This window comes from Prinia subflava, chromosome 4, assembly GCF_021018805.1.
Source record: "Prinia subflava isolate CZ2003 ecotype Zambia chromosome 4, Cam_Psub_1.2, whole genome shotgun sequence".
NCBI classification, from domain to species: Eukaryota; Metazoa; Chordata; class Aves; order Passeriformes; family Cisticolidae; genus Prinia; species Prinia subflava.
In genome coordinates this window covers 12,840,083-12,857,286 of record NC_086250.1, presented here as the reverse complement: position 1 = coordinate 12,857,286, position 17,204 = coordinate 12,840,083, and the positions used below count along the sequence as shown (strand labels likewise).

The 17,204-nt window shown below is 42.0% G+C and overlaps 1 protein-coding gene across 2 annotated transcripts in view; it reads left to right on the top strand.

Annotated features, from left to right (window-relative positions):
• The window catches only part of DYRK4 (dual specificity tyrosine phosphorylation regulated kinase 4), a 30,965-nt gene that overhangs the window by 10,832 nt on the left and 2,929 nt on the right, over window positions 1–17,204 (top strand). Inside the window, exons 1-11 of one of the 2 annotated variants that reach the window (XM_063395535.1) lie at window positions 899–1,634; window positions 2,414–2,555; window positions 6,229–6,312; window positions 7,694–7,840; window positions 8,931–9,066; window positions 10,218–10,381; window positions 10,742–10,878; window positions 11,717–11,857; window positions 13,473–13,611; window positions 15,755–15,836; window positions 16,558–16,730. In XM_063395535.1, the coding sequence (XP_063251605.1) occupies window positions 2,532–2,555; window positions 6,229–6,312; window positions 7,694–7,840; window positions 8,931–9,066; window positions 10,218–10,381; window positions 10,742–10,878; window positions 11,717–11,857; window positions 13,473–13,611; window positions 15,755–15,836; window positions 16,558–16,730 (1,227 nt within the window). In that variant the 5' untranslated portion in view covers window positions 899–1,634; window positions 2,414–2,531. Of the gene's footprint in view, window positions 1–898; window positions 1,635–2,413; window positions 2,556–6,228; window positions 6,313–7,693; window positions 7,841–8,930; window positions 9,067–10,217; window positions 10,382–10,741; window positions 10,879–11,716; window positions 11,858–13,472; window positions 13,612–15,754; window positions 15,837–16,557; window positions 16,731–17,204 lie in introns of those variants that run through there. The other variant, XM_063395534.1, reaches the window with a different exon arrangement.

The following is a 17,204-nucleotide window of genomic DNA, read 5'->3' as shown; positions in this document are numbered from 1 at the left end:
ACACCACTCACATTGGGAATTTGGTATTTATCTCCCCTGGTTCTGCACTGGCACCACTGGATGTTCCCTGTGGCACTACTCAAGCCTGGATGAATGCTGCAGCCCAGCACTGAGACATGGCTCAGTTCATTGTTCCTCTGTGCTTTTTGCCCTCACTCAGGTCAGGAAAACTGAAGTGCAGGAGTAGCAGAATAAATGCTATGAAGAGCAGAATTAATCTAATCTAATTCTAGGGATGTTTGCAGTTTGGGATATCTACTCTACATTATTGGAGCAAGCTCCTTCTCAAGACAAGCCCATAAAAAGACAGGGGGGCTTCTACAGAGAAATTTGTTCACCTTGAATGTTTAGTTAAGATGGAATGAATCTTCTTCCCACTCCATGATGCAGGGAGTTTTCTTTGCAGGGAAAGCTCTTTAATTTCCTTTACCACTAATACAATTCTGTTCTACAGAGATACTGCCAAATGTACAAATTTGTTAAAGATATTGTCTGTGTAATGATCACAGGCAGTGATCGCATCCATAAGGAATTTATGTACTATTGCACTTCCCTCCTTTAATTAAACATCTTTCAGGAGTGGATAATTTAAAAAAAATTACTAAGACCATAAATCTTTCCTTCAAACTTAAAAAAAATGGTTTGAAATTTATAGCTGAAACATTTTATGTACTGCTTTTTACTTCAGTGTAGCATGACTGAAACTTAGTAGGATTGCTGGCAAGTTGCTCTTGCTTTGAGAATATTGTTGAGAAATGGAGGAGAAAACATTATCCAATGTCTTATGTCATCAAAAAATAGTTGGTCGTCTTCAGATAATGCAAAGAATGATCCTGAAGGTTGTTTTTATTCCTGGGTGACTTATCACAGCAAATTTTAATATGTTTACAAGAATATAATAAAATGAGGAGGAGAGAAAACATTGCAAAGGAAGGAAATAAAGAAAATAAAGTAGAGGATGTTCTTCTAAATGGGGGATGGCTGAAACATGGGGAGATCTGTATTTCACTCTTCTTTGTGGAGGCTGTCCTGGGACTGCTAATGGAGAGAGGCTATTGACAAGGGCCTGGGGTGACAGGACAAGGGGGAATAAGTTTCCACTGAGGGTTTAGATGGTATTTTGGGAAGAAAGTCTTCCCTGTGAGGGTGGTGAGGCCCTGGCACAGGTTGCCCAGAGAAGCTGTGACTGCACAATCCCTGCAAGTGTCCAAGGCCAGGTTGGACAGGGCTCAGAGCAACCTGGGACAGTGGAAGGTGGCCCTGCCCGTGGCAGGGATTTGGAATGAGATGAGCTTTAAGGTCCCTTCCAACCCCAACCATTCTAGGACTTCATGATCTGTGTGCCTCCCCTGTTGGCTTGACAGCCTGAGTGATTATTTGGTAAGAAAATGAGAAGTTTCTCTTGCACATGAGGTTTATAATACTGGGGAGGATTTGTTGCTTAGAGGGTTGCCAAGCTTGGATGAATGGAAAAGTGGGAGTGATGGAAGTGGGAGCAGTGTGCCTTTTAGGAAGGTGCAGCCCAACAATTACATCAGGAAAGGCTTTGCAGAGACCACTGTGGGTGCAAAAGGAATAACTCTTTGTCCTTTGACCATTCCAGCAGTATCTGTCAAAGCAGCAGCCTTCAGTGGGTAAGCATGTATTTCCTCCTTGAAAACCCTGGTTTCTGAGTGAAAGTAGAACTATTCTGGGTTGTTGACAGATTTCAGACCAGCAGGGAACATGTCATCCTTTGGCTGTATGAAGGAGGAGACCACACTGTATTTTTGCTTTAGATATTCCCCTAAGACAGCTGGGGAATAGGGATGCCTCGATGAGTGCCCCATCACACATGCACAGCATCCAAAGGAGGAAGAGGAAAGACAGGAGGGCAGCCAAGCTCTGTCTCATTATCCACACCAAAATAATCCACACACTCATTATCCCACAAGGCAGAGCAGCTCTGTACCAATGCCCTCAAGAACTACAGGCCAAGGTGCCACAGTTTGGTCCTCATTAATTGACATATACTGCCCAACGAGAAGCCAACCCTCGAGGAATTAATTAATTTTCATTTTCCAGTCTGTCATTCTTGTTGAAGAGATTCTGCTCACTGTATAGCAAGGTCGCTGTGACAAACTTTGACAAAATCCAAGTTCAAGTGTTTTTTGGTTTCGCAAGCACATGAGCTCAGTGAGAAAGAACAGACTGAGATGACAAGGAGAACAGCCAATCCTGTTATATTTGTCTTTCTTATTACTGACTTGCCATGATAAATATGGAAAATTATATTTGGCTAGAAGGAGGCTGAGAAAGGGAACAGATGGCCACCAAAAGAATACTAGAGCAGCTAATAGTCACTGGCATATTTCCGGGAGAAAAATTTAAATCTGAAGCCAAGCAGAAGCATTATCCATTTTTTTCTGCTCAGGGCACTGTGCATGGAACTGCTCCTGCTATGCTCTGACTAGATGAAGGTGGGCTTCCTGAAATGCCTTCGCCGAATGGAATAAACAGCTCCTATCCTGCACTTAACAGCTCTTGCAGTAATGCTGACAGAAATAGTTGACAAGGTGGGGAAAATGTTTGTGTTTCTACTGTATTTTGAGTGAGAGAGTGTATTTGCTATGGCTTTTTAATGTGTTGCATGATTTAGCACCTGTGTTGTATTCTCTCCATGTATTCTACAGGCTTCATTCAGTTTTGAGAACAGGGGAAAGAGAATGCCCGTGTGAATGAGGAGACAATGGGGTCTTTATTTTATCTAATTGTGTATTTAAGAATTCCCAGAATTTTAATGCATTTCTGATTTCTATGGTTAACATGGTACTGAAAAAAGACTCTGATATTTTGAGTATTATGGACGTGTGTCACGATGTCTGATTTTACAGAATGCTGTAAAACTAAAACTTTGTGACTGTGGGCTAGGTGGTGGATGAGGACCTTGTTCTGTTTCTTTGATGGTAAATGGAATGAATAAGGCGATCCAGGATTTGAAGGGTTGGAATAGCAGATAATAGTCTGGGATTGCAGCATTGGAGCTGTAGGACAAGGCTGAGTGCCATAGCAGCAGGGAAACAGGAACGAAATGGAGTGGAATAGTAACAGTTGCTGCAGTTTTTCTTTGGAGTGTATCTGCCAGAATGAACCCAGCCACAACAGCTCAGGCTGCACAGCCCAAAGGGCAACTGCAGGGTTTAGCTAGAGCAGATCTGCTGGGTCACCTGGGTCAAGTGCATCAAATAAAGCCACTGTGTGGATTGTCCAGTAAATCCACCTGCTCCCCATTCAGCCACCAGCAGGACTGGTGTAGGCACAGATCGAGTTATTCTGCAAATAAAAGTTTGTTATTTACCCACTTGGGGGAATTTTATGAAGGTTGGACACTTATTGTCAATCAGTCACTGATTTTATTGAATAAATTGCTTAAAGAGCAATAAATCCTTAGTAAATAATTTTGGGAAAGGGAGACAAAGAGGATCACAGGTTTCCATGGTTAAAAAAAGGCATGGACTAGTTTTGCTTTTGTACCGTAAAGGAGAAATGTCCACCTCAAAATCTTGTTAATCTTTCCCCACTGAATGGAAATTAAATGGGTTCCAAATTCTGGCAGCACATCTTGGAACCCACTCACCTTCTTCCTTTGCTCTTGCTTGGTTTTAAAGAAGCTTTTTGAATTTTGCATGCTCTGTTGGTAAATCTACTTTTAAAGAAAAAAATTGGTAATATAGACATAATTGCCTAGCTTTTAAAAAGTATTGCTAAGAAATAAAATACCATTTTGGAGCAAAGATTCTGCAGTCTACACAGGTATGTGGAGTAATTGATTCTCTTGTTTTCAGTGATAGCTTTTTCTCTGTAAAATCCTGGCTTTGTATTGACTTGTAACTAGAAAAGCATGAAGCAGTTAAGAAACTACCTTTAAATAAAATGTAATATTTTCACCAGCTCCAGAAACTGCAGATTATAGCGTGCTGGGAATGAAGTATGGATGAAGTGTGAGGAAAAAGTATAACACGCACTAAAATTCATAGTCTTACTAAGAGCTGGACTGATATAATTAGTAGAGTTTTGAATATGTATCCTAGACTCACCTTCACCACAAATGTGATTGTCCCTTGAAATGCAAGATACGTAGATTGCATGAGAAGATTGTCTGAAAAAAATACTCTGGCACAGTTTTCTATGGAATCATCATCTAAATAAATTCATACAAGGATATGGGTGCTCAGAGCGAACTGTGTCATGCTCTAGGTCAGTCCTGTTTAGGATGCAGTAGTCTAGTGGCCCTCTTCTGTGGCATTTGCTATGTTGGTTCTGGGAATATTTTGGATTTAGAGCATATCATCGCTTATCCCTGGCTGGGTGATCTCCAGTTCCAAAGATGGGAATTGCAGTTCCCTTTCCTGCCATTCTCCTGTGCTTCACAGCCACCCGTGACCCTTCATCTCAAGCCAGAATTGTTCTCAGTTTGTTCTAAATCTGAAGTTTGCCCTTGCAGAAGGATTTGTTGATTCATTTATGAACAGGAAGAGCAAGCACAGAGCACAGTTATCCCAAGGGCAGTTTCCAGCTGGTCTGCCCGGCTTGAGTGGTGTCTTCCTGGCTGATGGTGAGACACCTGAACCTGTCAAAGGGCAGCCTTTCCTCCACGTGGTCAGATAGATCTGTACACAGAGTTTTATCTCTGTATTTAGTTTGGAGAAGTCTTTCAGAGTCTCTATTCTAAGTGCATATGGAAGGGTGGATGTGCCACAGCCTCTGGAGTCAGTCGAGAGGAGTCAGATGATCAGAGGGATGGAGCAGCTCTGCTGGGAGGAAAGGCTGAGGGAATTGGGATTGTTCAGCCTGCAGAGGAGAAGGCTTTGGGGTGACCTCACTGTGGCCTTGCAGTGCCTGAAGGGAGCCCACAGGAACGATGGAGAGAGACTCTTGACAAGGGTCTGGAGTGACAGGACAAGGGGCAATGGCTTCACACTGACAGAGAGGAGGTTTAGATGGGATATGAGGAAGGAATTGTTCCCTGTGAGGGTGGTGGGCCCCTGGCACAGGTTGTCTGAGAGAGGGTGTGGATGTCTGGAGCCTGGTCTGGTGGAAAGTGTCCCTCCCCATGGCAGGGGTTGGAACTGCTTGGTTTTTAAGGTCCCTTCCAACCCAAACCAGTCTGTGATTCTGTTCAGGGCAGGATGTGCCAGAGCCACTGTTAAAGTATGTTCAGTTTGATCTCCCTGTTTGTAGCAATGCTAATGTGCCCTGCCTTTATCAAGAGTTTTGTGTGGATCAGTTTGCATTCAAGCATCCCTTACCCACTACAGCTGGTTTAGATTTGTCTGTGTCGTCTATGTCATCATCTGGATATCTGCAGTGGATTGGCACAGGTGCAGCATCTAATCTGAGTTGTCCCTGCTTCTTCCAGGCACAGACTGACTCCTTCAGGAGCCCTTTTGACCAAACCCAGTGGGGTTCACTCCAGCCTATAGAGATCTGCTTCTCAGATGCTCCGTGTGCCCCTGTGCTCAACCAAGGGGAAGGAGGCCTACAGAGCAGAGCTCCAGTCTGCTTTAGCCATGGAGTTTTCATGGGCCAAATTATCTTAAGGATTCCTTCATTTCATTGCAGTTCATTATTGGGCAGAAATGGGCAATGCTACTTAGCATGTTTATTAAAAACTGCTGAAAGCACCAGTAAACTCTTTAAAATGGTGATCTGCTTAGCACTTTCCCCATGGGTTTCTTTTTCCTATTTATTGCTAATATTAGCTGCCCATTGGAGCCAGTGTTTTTTTTCTATATGTCAGTAAACTTAAACCCTGATTTTGTTTTTATAAAATCTGTAGCACACGCTGAATCAGTTTAATGCTGCTTTTAACAATGTATGGGCTCACAATTTACTTGTGAGGCAGTGTAAAGTTGTCCTTCCAAGCAGACTCACTACCAGCTTCCAAGTACTTATTCAGGGATGACAGAGGGCCTCCTTCTCCTTGGCTGAGCACAGGGGCACACCGAGCATTTGAGAGGCATAATAACAAAATAAACTATCTTTGCCCCAGCCCACAAAACAGCTGCTCAACTGAGAGAGGTATTGCCAGAGTGTAACATGCTTTCAGCAGCTTTTGTGGCCCTCTCTCACACCCTGTGTTGGCACAGGCTTTGCCACAAAGGAGGGAAACACAGAAAGCACACAGGAATTCCACAGGTTTTTTTCCTCCAGAATAATTTTTATTAAAGCTTCACTTAATGTTTGCAGTCTTCCCATGTGGATGCTTTTTCACAGTCTCAGCTGACTGTTCAAGAGAGGGATCATCTGGGCTCTAACAGAGTCTTCCATCAGGTATGTGACTCTTCAGTTGACTTCAAAAATACCTCAATGCTTTTTTTTTAAACTGATCTCTTATAATAAATGAATATGGGCAGAATCAAGTCCTCTATTCTCTGTCCTCTTCCATTTCCCCGTGGCTGTATGACTGTCCCAAATGCCTGCAAGTATTTTGGTTTTGCTGTGTTCAGTAGCATTTAAGGCATTTCTTCTACCAAATCACTTTTTTTTTGCCTTGAAGCTTCCAGGAAAAGTCCACTGGCATCCCAGTTCTAGGCTTTTAAAGGCTATTCCACAGTATTGGAATAAAAAACTTTCTAATTGAAGTTGATTGGCTTGAGAGCATTGCTTCTTGGCTTTTTGAAAAAATATCAAACATCATCTTTGTTGTCAAAAACTTCCCAAATATGTTTCTATGCTTCCCTGAGGAGAAAAATTTCACATTTTTATGTGGGTTGTAGCTTTAGCTCTCCTTATTCTGGACCTTATTCTGCATTTCACATTGCACAGTTGGTCTATTTCAGATCTATTTATAATAATTTTTAGTATTTACCAAAGAAATAGTCTACCTGAAAGAGTTTTCTTTGCTGCTGAGATTGACTTCTCTGACTTACCATAATGAAGACATTGATAAAAGATGTACAAGACCTTCATAAAAACTGCACCCTTAAATGACTGACTATAATTAACAAAAGACTGACTGTAATTAAAAAACTATATAAAAGAGTTTTGCAAATAATAAATGGGAGAAGTCAGGAAGGACTAGTAGTCCTGGGTTATTTCAGTGAGCATAAACATTTATTTTTAAGCAAAGTTTGCTGGGAGCTTGCCTTCTCCTTACTAATAAGGAGTACAACAAAGGGGCCCAGTCAAACTGAGCTCCACAGGAAATGAGGGGGAAGGAAATATGGATAAACCAGTGCAGGGAAGACTTCCCACTGTGTCCGCCCCTGGTGTCTGGCAGCAGTCCAGTCCCAGTTTCTCTTCTGCCACTGGGAATAGTTAATGATATTTTCTGCCATTGACACTTCATGCCTACTTATTACCCTATGTGAGCTTTATTTTCCCCACTTGTGGGAGTCCTCCTGCCTGGAACGGCTGCTGGGCTTCCAAACACAACCACCCTTTGCAGCTGAAGCAGTCACTGCTCTGATGCTGGATGGAAGTGTTCTTGTGAGGAATTATTCCCTAAAATGTGCTGGATTGCCCGGACAACCTCCTGCTGCCTGTTAGTACAGCTGGAGCTGCCTTAACATCGGTTCATTTCCCCTTTGCCTTTTGGTGTCAGAAGCAAACCACACACATTTTCCAAGGATTTAAATCCTTCTGGTGTTCATAGGTGTGGCACAGAACTGCTTGCTGGGTTATGTGACATTTCCTTGTGCTTTCTATTTAGAGAGTCAGTCGTGTCCTTTCCCTCCCACATCTGGAAGGTCAAGTGAAGCATGGTCTGGCTGCAGACACTGCAAACCCTCCACCCTTTGAGAGCAGCCTGCCTCAAATAGCAAATAAGAGTGTGCAGAGTGTCCTCCCCTCTCTTCAGGTGAGTTATAAAGTTCCTGGACATCTTGTTTGCCTGGTGAGCCAGCCTCTCCCTAAGTTCCACTGGAAGTGTGTCAGTGGCAAATTGTCACAAGTGTGTAAGTGTGGGAGAAGAGAGGAAAAAGTCTCAGAATTAGAGACGAGTATGGAAAGATGCTTCACTTTGAAAAGAACTCATTTTTACTTGCACGCATCCTTAACTCAAACCCCACAAGCACCAAGATGCTTGTATTGAAGTGGTACCAGTCAGGACTTTCTGCAAGGATATGGTGGACCAAGCTTGCCCACTTTTTAGTCCATATCCCATCACCTGGGTTCTTCTTGTCTTGGCAACCATGTGCTGGTTTTTTGGCTATGGCTTTGGTACCCTGCTGACACTGACAGACACTGAGCTGCTTTTGTCTCCATCCAGCCCCACTTGTATGAGGACTTTCTCAAAGGATGGGAAATAAATAAATAAAGGAATCATTTCGGTTGGAAGAGACCTCTGAAGGACATCTGGCCCAACCTCTCACTATGAGCAGAGCAAACTTGGAGCTGGCTGCTCACATTATGATCCATTTATCCAGTTCATCTCCCACTCACTGGGCTCCGTAGTCACAGGCCCTGCTCAGGGCAAAGTCCACGATGCTCACTGCTTTTCTCCCACTGGCCAAGCCAATCACTTCATCAGAAAAGGCACCCAAGTAGTTCAGACACCATTTGTTGGCATATCCATTCTGGTTATTCAAATCAACTTCCTGCCTTTCATTTGGTTTGACATGGTTTCCTAGAGGAATTGTTCCACAGCCCTCCAAGGCTGACCAGCATTGGTATAGATAGCATTTCTAGAGTCTCTATACTGAATGAATCTGGAAGGTGAACTTCCTTCTCTCATTTACAGAGATTTATCTTTCCATGGTCCAGCAGCCTTTAGTGCTTTTGGCAGAATTTGCTGTCTGAGTAAGCAGGGTGTTCTAGTGCCCAAGGTTGCTTGTTCTGTCTCAGCACAAAATTGACAGATTACTCAACTAATCCAAAATAAATATATTGCAGCTTTGTCTCTGTGAATATAGCAGGTTTTAATTTTAATTTTTTTTTGTGCTTGGCAGGAAAATGGAAGTCAAGGCAATTTTCCCCAATTTAACCTTCCAGACAGTCTTTCTGAGAGTGATACCAGAGTCCACACAAAACCATCTGAACTGGAGAGCACCAGCATCGGGGTCAAACTGCCTATGACAGCTTCAGGTAGAATATCCCTGGATAAACTGAAAGGACCAGAGTGACAGTCTGCACAGATGAGGAGTGTGTACAGTCAGGACACTCAGGGACCAGAGGTGCCATGCTAAATGGCTGCTGGAATATTTAACAATTTAGAGCACAGCAATATGAATGGGACTCAATGATTTCTAATGATCCAGCTTGGGGAGGTACCTATGAGGAGAATGATTTGACTAACACAAATACAGAAGAGAAACATACAGTATAAAAAAGAATGTATATTTGTCTAAGACTTAGTCAGGGTAGGTGGTAGCAATATTCCATTAAAGGGATAAAATCCTTTCCCACTTCCTTGTGGCTGTGTCCCATTTTATTGATGCGGGCTGAATTGCATTTTGGGAGTTCTCAGATCTAGAAAGTTTCTGACAGAGTTAATCTATTTCTAGAAGGAGTCTAGGGGAAAAAAAAGTAGTGGCCTTTTGCTTTGAAATGATTTAGCATCCTTGCATTGCTGGATGAAGATCTGCCACTGTTTAACAAAACACCCACACATGCATGCAACACTTTGATTTATAATGCTCCTGTCTGAATAAATATCCACATTTAAACGATGGGAGTGGAGGTGTTAGGGCAGCTGAAATTCTCTGCAGGAAGAATCAGACTAGGAGAAAAGCAGATTTGGGCTGCATTTAATTCCTAACCTCAGGCATCTGAGCTTGATGATTTTTATCAGAAAAACAAGTACCTAAAAGCTTTGCTTAACTAGACATTACTGATGTTTTATGAATATGGCAATCAAACCAATAAAAATGTAACTTTTCATGTAATTTATGGAGCCTGAGGGAGCAGATAGACAACAGATGGGATTTTCAAAAACATCTATATACATAACTTCCCTCACAATTAAATAATTTTTACCTAAGCTCTTAAAAGTCTTGCTGACAGATGATGAATGCTATATTGAACTTCGGAAAATTCAAGACAGAAAAAAATAGAAATTTGTATGAAATTGTAGAAGCAGAGAAATCTTAGTTGGAAGGGAACTCTAGCAGCTTTTCTCAGCATCCTGCTCAAAATGGTGTGCTCTACTTTGAAATGTTCCATTGTAAAAGCACTTTGCCATCAGGTTTCTGACATTTTATTGATTTTTGGTTTTACGTTCTTGTTTTCTGATTTAGAAGCCTTGAAAAATTTTAGAAACCAGTTAACAGTCTATGAGCAAAAAGAAATTTTCAATTATACAGAGCTCTGGTTTCTTGGCCTGGAAGCTAAAAAGATTGAAGGTTTGCCTGAAACCCAGAATAATAATTGTTATGATGATGAGCATGGTTCCTACTTAAAGGTAAGTGGAAAAATTATGGTATTCATTTTGAGCTCAGTAAGTCTGTAGTGATTTTATGCCAACTCTTAAGTGTTGTCTGTGAGATAAATGTTGTTTCTAGAAGTTAACGTTTACATAGTGGAAACATGCCTTTTAAAGCTCAGGGGAGAATTCACTTTGCATGTCATGCAGGGTTGATGCAAGGTAGGTGGGCTATGGAAGCATCACTTGGGATTTTCCTTGTTGCCCTTATTTGATGTAGACTTCACCTGCAGCTAACCCATCTGTCATGGACAGCAGACTCACACACACACCTGAGCTACTTGAAAACCTGATCTTTGTTGTACTCTTTGAATCTGAAGTTTTTGTGTTCTTTTGAAGGTTTTACATGACCACATTGCTTACCGCTATGAAGTCTTGGAGGTCATTGGGAAAGGGTCTTTTGGGCAGGTGGCCAAATGCCTGGATCACAAAACCAATGAGTTAGTGGCATTGAAAATAATAAGAAATAAGAAAAGGTGAGACATCTGCTGGCTTTTAACCAGTACAGTCATCCGTGTTATATAGAGACAAACTGTGACAATGTGAACCAATCAAAATCAAACCTCCTCTACGTTCATTAAGCACAGTGAAGAAAGAGGATGTCAGGAACTGGTCTGGACCTAGAGGAGAGACAGCCTAGGAACCCAAGCACAGTTCCTCCAGGCTCACAAGGAGGTCTTTCTATCTATTGCACAGTGAATACACAACCCAGGTGACCAGCTGTGCAGGTCTGAGAGTGGGGAGCATCCCCACAAGGCTCCAAAACCACAGGAATATGCTGGAAGGCACCCATCACTTGCTTGAACATGAAAAATTCTACACTGTGGTCCTAAGCAACCTGTTCCTGTGAAGTGGCTGGTTACAAATTTGTGAGTTTGAAGCAGAGTCAGTGAAACAGATGTTCAGCTGTTCTGTTTTCCTGCTAGTGAACACTAAGTGTAAAGATGCTTTTCAAAACCCACTGTCTGACTGTGGTAGGTGTGAAACATGGCCTTGTTCAAGGAAAATGAAGCTCTCCTATACACTTGAGAGCTCCAGGATTTTAGTCTGGATGCTCATTGGAAACGTTTTCATTTAAAGGTTTTTTCAGACAAGTCACATTAGGTACCCTGAAGTGTTATGTAAGGCCAGTGTATTTAGACCAGGAATCAACCATCAGAAATTGAAATTACAGTGGTTAACAGGGTTGAATGAAACGTTTTAGTAATTGTCACACCTGCTGAGTTTACAGTAAGCTGGTGTTTGCAGCATTTGCAGGAATACAAGTGCTACCCTGAGTTGATGTCACCATTCCCGTATTGTGTGATATTTCAGATTTCACAGCCAGGCTTTGGTAGAAGTGAAGATCCTTGATGCTCTGCTGAAGAAAGACAAAGATGATACTCACAATATCATCCACATGAAGGAATACTTCTACTTTCGCAATCACTTCTGTATCTCCTTTGAACTGCTCGGGTAAAGTACATTTTCCTTTACACACATCTTGGGGAGAATCGTAGATCTTGTGCCTTACAAGATTTAATTTTTATGTCTTCTTCAGAAGAATTGGCAGCTAGAAAGGAACACTGTCTAAATACAGACTGCATAACTGAGCCTTTGATCACCCAAGGTGAACTGAAAAAGGCCACGTTCAGACTTCACACAGACAATGACATGATCCAACCCTTATTTTCTGTGCTGGGTATTGAAGTCTTCTTCCCCGAAAGACCTGTGAGGAAAAGAGTAAATTCAGGACTGGTAAACTTCAGGATATGTAAATATGAATAATATGAAATAATTTCAAAATAAAACTGCATCTTGCTTTTTATGAATCTTTGCTGCAGGGCATCTTGGGAGGAGTTCTGGAGGAATTTTGGAGGAGTCAGATCATTTTATTCATCAGCCTTCTTGTAATCAGGGACTCAAACTGGAATTAAACTGTAATTGTCCAGGCTACCCACACTTCCCCAGCCCTTAGAGTAAAACCCCTATTGCTGCATGTGCTACAGCCCCTGCTGAAGATTCAGCATCATATGGACAGCTTGATCCCAAAGAAACCTAAATCCCTTGTGTTGCTGCATGTGAGCCTGTCACTTAGAGGCACGCAGGGTAAGAGGTGACTCCTCTCCAGAGAAGACACAGACCAGTCTTTTCTGAAAGCTGCTGTGGAAGCACACAAGGAAATGGGATAGCCACTGTCTTTAGCTCTTTACAGAGGAGTTGAAGACTAATTGTCATGGAAAAATGTTTGTCTGGTAAAATTTTCATTGTCTTTAAAATACCATGAAAAGCCTTTGATTTGTGATTTTTTCTATTAAGGCTTGGCAACTTTAATTCCAAAGGAATGGGCTGGGCCTGCCACCAGTGGACACTCCAGTGGGGAAGGCAGAAAGCTCCAGTCGGTCATGTCCTTGCAGACATGTGCTAGTGCTGAGGACACCTCTCACAGGGAAGAATTTATTCCTAAATATCCACTCTAAACCTACTCCTTTTTGAGTTTGAAATCATTGCCCCTTGTCCTGTTACTATCAAAAATCTCTCTCCCTCCTTTTTATAAGCCCCTTAAGGCATTGGAAAGCTGCAGTGAGATCTTCCAGAGCTGCCTTTTCTCCAGGCTACTGGAAGGAGCTAAGGTGTGATGGTCACGGGAGGGATATAAAAACCTAACGAGACCTGAATTGATGAGGGGGTTATCTAGAAATATTTACTGCTGGTTAAGAACCTCTAGGCAGAAATCATTTACTCAAGATGCCAAAGCAAAGAGAAATGGCAGCAGAAGGAGACAGAAGAAAATTTATTTTGGTTTCTGAATGATTATTGTTCTTGGTGAAAATCAGCACAGCTGCTTAACAGCAGAGAGTTTAGCAAGTAAGTTCCCTGATTTTATAGCTGCTTTAGAACTGGGAGATGTTTGTGAATATCACATGCAGAGCAGCATTCTCAGGGAGGAAAATAGCTGTCATTTTCCTCTGCATGAGTCCTCTATGTGGGAAGACAAACTCTTAATGCACTGGAAACTAATCATGTCTTTAAAAATAATTTCCTCAATCTCTTATCTGCTCTCTGTCTGCTGCTTCTTCCTCCCCCACAGAATAAATTTGTATGAGCTGATCAAAAAGAACAATTTCCAAGGCTTCAGTCTGTCTTTGATTCGCCACTTCACTCGGGGTGTGCTGAGGTGTTTGCAAGTGCTCTACCAGGAAAAAATCATTCACTGTGATCTGAAGCCTGTAAGTACAATCATTTCATCACCTGGTATTCTGTGCAGAATAAATGAGCTTATCCTATTCTTTATTGATTGAGAGGAACTGTCAGGAGAAACCCTAAAACCCAGTATGATGTTTGTACAGAAGCTGTAATTTATTTCAGATTATGTTCATGCTACAGTCAGCTGATTATTACCATTGACTCAGCTCTTTCACTGAAGCATTAAATGAGATTATTTGGTTGCCAAAATGTATGCAAATATGAATCAAAAGGTAATGACTTTTTGCTTAGAGAAGAAGAGAAATACTTGTAAAATTATTAAGTATTTCAAGATGAGGGACATTGTGATGTGAGGAGTATTCACATGGCAGCCTATTTCAGGTTATCCTGTTAAGTCTATTTAATGTCTTGGGCATAACTATAAAAATTAAGTAGCCTAGTAAATGACAAAGGAATTCTGTGGACCAGTATTTAGGGTGTTCACCTGTTTCTGGAGGAACATCTGTCATCCAATTCCCTCTACTGTATCTGCTAAGCATTCATGCTAGGTGAAACATTTACATTATCCTTAAGCCCCAAATTTAAATTTTTGCAATTTTCTGAGATTTCTGAAGGATTTTAATTATATTTTCACTTCAGTAGAAAGTTTCTCTTGATTTCCTTTTCAAAAGGACAAATGAACCAATAAAGAAATAAATAAGTTCTCAGGTAAAAATGCTAAGGATAAAATTCTGTTCTCACTTTGCTAAGCATATCTTGATTTAGAATTCTAACAAGTCACATACTGTCTGTACCTGTGGTCTTGCCAATATCTTTGCCAGATCAATTTGTAGTGAGAAGAGAGGCTTGGAAGATAACCCAAATATCTGAATCAAAAACAATTAGCCCAATGGGAAATATGTTTCCAGGCAGGCACTGACAATGACATTGGCAGCATCAATTAGTGTAGTCTGTATTTAAATAGAGCAACATATTAGTGAAAATGTAGTGAGTTAACTAAAAAGACAATTTTATTCTCATTCAACAATTGTACAATTAAATGAATTTATGTTGCCTGAAACTCGCATCTGTTATCCCATCTGCCTCCTGTGATATTTCTCAGCATAAGGTAGATATGGAGTTTCTCTGGCCTTTATACTAGGTAATCACTGCCTCCAAAGCCTGGTTTTCCAGTCAGTTCTGTTTTTCCAGCTTTGATCAGCTCCATTGTATTGTGAAGGATTCAGGATTAGAGACAGAGTCCTACCATGAGCACAAAGGGAATCGAGCTGCAGAGAGGGGATGCTGCCCCCCCTACCAGAACCAAGAGCACCTGGATTATGGAAGTCAGTCCTTGCCTTGACTTTCACCAGTAGCAGCTTCTCCTTCCTGGCACATGAAACATTCCCTTGTGAGCTGATTACCCAGGAAACCGCTTCATCATTATTTAGCATCCACCTGGGAAGTGTTCAAAGCCCTGACGTACAATCACTGTAAAACTGGTTGATAGAGGTAACCATCTGTCTGCTGAGGAGTGGGAAGGAAATCCTTCATCTAGACAGACTTTTAATGAGGATAAAACTCAGCTCTGCAGAAGAGAGCCCAAGGCTGTGTTTGCTCATGGGCACACATATCCCTGAGCTGGCTGTTTAAGGATTGCTTCTCCAGCTGGAATTGCAGGAACCCAGTGCTGCACCCGGCTGAGAATCCATAGGGACCCTGCCTTGTCCATCCATCCCTCCCTTGAGACCTGTGCATCGCACAGGAGGGGAGGGGTGAGCTGACAGTCTGGAGCAAGCAGTGCAGGCAAGAACTGGGAAGTGTGGATCCTTCACAGGGGCTTTCTGTGCTTACAAAAGGATGGTTCTGCCTAATTCAGCACAGCACAAAGCCAGGTGCAGTTTGGCTTTTACTAGATAAGCAACCCTGAGTTTTGGGGAGGTCTCTGGTGCCCTGTGTGGCTTACCTGCAGCCTGGGTACCTTTCTAGATCCCCCCTCTGCTTTGCACAATTGCACATTATTGGCTGCCTCCACGTGTTAGCAAATGCATTCCAAAGGAGGTTGAATTTTGAATCTCTCATTATGCAGAGAAGTTTACATGTGATTTGCATTTTGATTTTCCCGAGTGTTCACTTACTTAATATGGTGCTAAACCCCTCTTTTCCCTGTGATTTTTTTCTTTTCAGGAGAACATACTATTATACCACAATGGCCAAGGTTCAGTCAAAGTTATTGATTTTGGATCAAGCTGCTATGAAGACCAAAGAGGTTTGCAGAAAAGTCAAGTTGATGTAATTTTCTTAATAAGCTTTCTTAATTTTAAATAATGTGGAAAGGCTGTTTCTTGGACTGGGCTAATATATTGACCCATGCCCCTAATTAGAACCTGGTAAACGGTTCAGCCACTGGTGGTGAGCAAATACTGCAGAAACAAGTAAGATACTATCATTCTTTTTCTTTGTCCCAAGCCTGATCAGGTCTTCTACTCCTGTTGAAATCAGAATTGCACTTTCAGGAGTGGTTAGCTGGAACAAACTCAGGAAGATAATCCAAATATTTCACTTACCAAGAAGTCTGTCAGGTCCAGAGAGCCTTTCTCGGTGAGATGGTTAAATTATAATTGATAGTTTTTGTTTAAATACCACAAGGAGGGAAATGGGAACTGTGCTTTTAATTTAGGAACTGTTGATTGACGCAAATGGAACACCTCCAAATAGGAAAATGAACGTGGATAAACTGAATCACAGCATTAGCAGAACAATTTCCTTCAGTGAAACTTGTTGAAGAACAATTTCTATATAGAACAATGGGAAGCGTATCACCCATTACTTTTAGGATGGGATTAGAAAATGTTTCCAGAGCCTATGTGAGCAATCCGTGGATAGACAGATTTTTGATTCCTGAACATATGCCAGTTTGCTGTGAAATCTGCAACTGACATTTCAGTCCCAACTGTGATATTTTTCTTCTTGTCTAATTTTTGATCCAGTGTACACCTATGTTCAGAGCCGCTTTTATCGCTCCCCTGAGGTGATTCTTGGTCATCCTTATGCTATGGCTGTTGATATGTGGAGCTTAGGCTGTATCATAGCAGAGCTTTACACAGGCTACCCGCTCTTCCCGGGGGAAAATGAATCTGACCAGCTGGCCTGCATCATGGAGGTAACTTTTGGGATTGGTTTGCATACCCGTTTGATAAACTGCACCACCAGAAACAAAGAGAAACCTCAAGCAGTAATGAAATATGATTGGTTATGGCCTGGCCTTTCAGAGGGAGATTTAATGCAGCCAAATGGTTCTTTGAGCCAGAAGGATTCCCCTGAGCCTCTTTTCCTCCAGGCTGAGTCCCCCCAGCTCCCTCAGCTTCCCCACATCAGACCTGTGCTCCAGTCCCTTCCCTGGACATGCTCCAGCCCCTCAATGTCCTTCCTGGAGTGACAGGCCCAGAACTGGACACAGGATTTCAGCTGTGGCCTCACCAGTGCCCTGGAGAGAGGGACAATCACTGCCCTGGTTCTGCTGGCCATGCTATTTTTGATACAGAGGCATGTACAGGCAGCGCTAAGGAATCACTTAATTCCCTCCACAATAAGAGCAAATATTTTGTGCCTATTTCACAGTAAGTTGAAACATTCA